We start from the raw sequence: 2,500 nt of genomic DNA, 5'->3' as shown, positions 1-2,500 counted from the left end.
ATACATCAAATTTCATAATCTTCTTACAATGAAAAATCTAGCTCACCAACAAGCTTTTCGTCTCTGTGACGTCTTCTCTCTTGTCTGTATGAGGCATTGAAGGCATCAGTGATGAGGAGCGATGGCCGAGTGATTTTGTCCAATTCACAGCCCCCCAGATGCCGTTCTTTCTTGTGGTTGAAATCTACTGCATACACAATATCCTGCAATATACCAGTATACAGATACAGATTTGTCTTTCATGCTCTACCGTTTTTTAAACCCAACACAATACTTGCAATTAAAAGTACACAGTGTGCAGGTAGGTCATACTGGTTATGACTTTGCTTCTCTCCTATTGGTACCTATCATACTTATTGTCTTACTAAGCTAAAATAATCATAAATGGCATTAGCATATATACATTAAGACAAAACAAAGAAAAATATCTAAACCTTCAAGCAGTCCCCCATCCACATTTACATGGTAATTTCTCTTTTTTTACATCTCAATGGTTCCCTTTAATATCATATATGCCTATTCTGTAGCTCATCCATCCTTTAGCCATTTTCAAGTTAATTTTTCAATTTTTCAATCTCAATGGTTCCCTTCAATATCCTAAATAACATAAATTTCTGGACATATCATACAAGTACCAGATTAATAAAGAGAGGACTAGTACATATGAAATATATAGATTTATAGATAAATTACATATCTGAATTCCATCCAAGTACTAGTACCAAACAGGCCTTTAAGAATATCCCATACCAAAACAGATCATCGTAAGTTGGTATCTGATTAGTAACGAAAAAGAAATTGCTGGGAAACTTACCCCTTCTCCATCTTTAATGATTCTCCAAATGGCTCCTCCAATCATGTGACCAGCTGGTTGCGCTGAAATGCTTAGGCCAATGCCTTTTCCTGGGAGGACAAAATCGGGGATATCTATAGAAACAAGTATGTCATCTTCAAAATAATGACCACAATACCAACTACGATTATCACCATAATAAAGTACTCTTTAGACTCATTACTAACCTCTCATTGGGACACTCTGATTGTACTTTACTTGTGTTATTAATTCAAAGGCTGCATCAACATCATCAAGAGTGAAGTGTTCCACGAGGTCGTAGTTATGATGACTCTGAAATCAGGGACCATTTTACTCTCCAACATTCAATCTTATACATTGAAAGTAGCATTACTTGGTTAGTTTCTCAAGAAATGGTCAGTGCTAACTATTCAGAACTGTTATTATTTGTTATTGACTTTACATAAATTCAAATAGCATGTAACAGCCTGTAACACAGTGCATCATTACCTGGAACCAATCATACATAAACATTTGTCCCATTTTGAAAACAGGGACAGTGGCATACACTGGGCAGGTGAGTTGACACCTTCCCACTAAGAATGGCAGGGCACCCATGTGCAGGGGGTCTGAATATGATATCAGGACACAGTCAACGCGAGGCAAAACTCTGGAAGACAAAAAAAGTTTTTAAAAACACTTTAAACAAGGACTTTAGAAAACTTCTACTCAGCAACTTTTGAATTGGTTAATTCCATATCACAGAGTTACTGTTAATGTTGTTTTCTTTCATTTCACACCCTTATAAACAACAGGAATATGATAAATATCAATAATAAAGAAAAAAAAAATCAAATAAAAATAATCAACACTAAAGAAAACAATAAAATAAAAATGACTAAATTCAACATGGTAGCATTCCAGAGCAGCACTTACTTTGCAAGACGATCAATATATGATTTGTCAAACTTCTCATCCCAGCCACAATCGAGAAGAAAGGTGAAGTCATCCACGGTCAGGAGGTAGCAGTGAGGTGTCTCATCCCCGACCCCCCATACCCCCTCGAACTTCACAATGGAAGTCATCTGGAAAAAAGGGCTATTTAGACTTCAACCATGCAAAGAAAAAATAAAAGGAAATAAAAGAAAATACTATAAAATAAAATAATTAAATAATGATATAATAATAATAATAATAATAATGGTAATAAAAATAATAGTAATAATAATAACAATAATAATAACAATAATAATAATAATAATAATAATAATATTAATGATAATAATACTATTAATAATAATAACAACAAAATAAATAAATGAATTAATATATATAACAATGATAAAAAATAAAAACAATAATAAAATTCTAATAATTGAAAACATATATACCACCTACTTTTAAATAGACAGATTAACAAATGTACAGGAAAACATACTCTGAGAAACAAGCACATGACAAATGTACTAAACACACTTGTTCATTTACAAGCTTCTACATCTGCCAGCATTCCGTCATAGGCCAACAAACACCCACCATGCATATTCTAGCCAGACAGAGCTTGTAGACCTCCCTGTCAAATCAAGTACAGAACCAGTCCAAGCTCTATTTTGCTAGAATATATAAAAGGGTAGTTTACTCGTTTAAATTTCATCGTTATTAGGTTCAAGTTCAAATCTTATATCATTCACGACTGATCACAGAACC

At 33.4% G+C, this 2,500-nt stretch overlaps 1 protein-coding gene across 1 annotated transcript in view; it reads right to left on the bottom strand.

The window, feature by feature from the left end:
• The window catches only part of Cpsf100 (cleavage and polyadenylation specificity factor subunit 2), a 12,417-nt gene that overhangs the window by 8,874 nt on the left and 1,043 nt on the right, over positions 1-2,500 (bottom strand). Inside the window, exons 2-6 of the mRNA XM_043038285.2 lie at positions 1,730-1,878; positions 1,304-1,463; positions 1,021-1,126; positions 815-903; positions 47-203 (exon numbers count right to left, since the gene is read on the bottom strand). Coding sequence (XP_042894219.1) covers positions 47-203; positions 815-903; positions 1,021-1,126; positions 1,304-1,463; positions 1,730-1,878 — 661 coding nt within the window. The remainder of the gene's footprint in view (positions 1-46; positions 204-814; positions 904-1,020; positions 1,127-1,303; positions 1,464-1,729; positions 1,879-2,500) is intronic.

This window comes from Penaeus japonicus, unplaced genomic scaffold (assembly GCF_977035675.1).
Source record: "Penaeus japonicus unplaced genomic scaffold, GWHDUDI00000001_assembly GWHDUDI00000006, whole genome shotgun sequence".
Lineage (NCBI taxonomy): Eukaryota > Metazoa > Arthropoda > Malacostraca > Decapoda > Penaeidae > Penaeus > Penaeus japonicus.
Note: the sequence above shows the minus strand (reverse complement) of the source record. Positions and strands in the feature narration are given on the sequence as shown.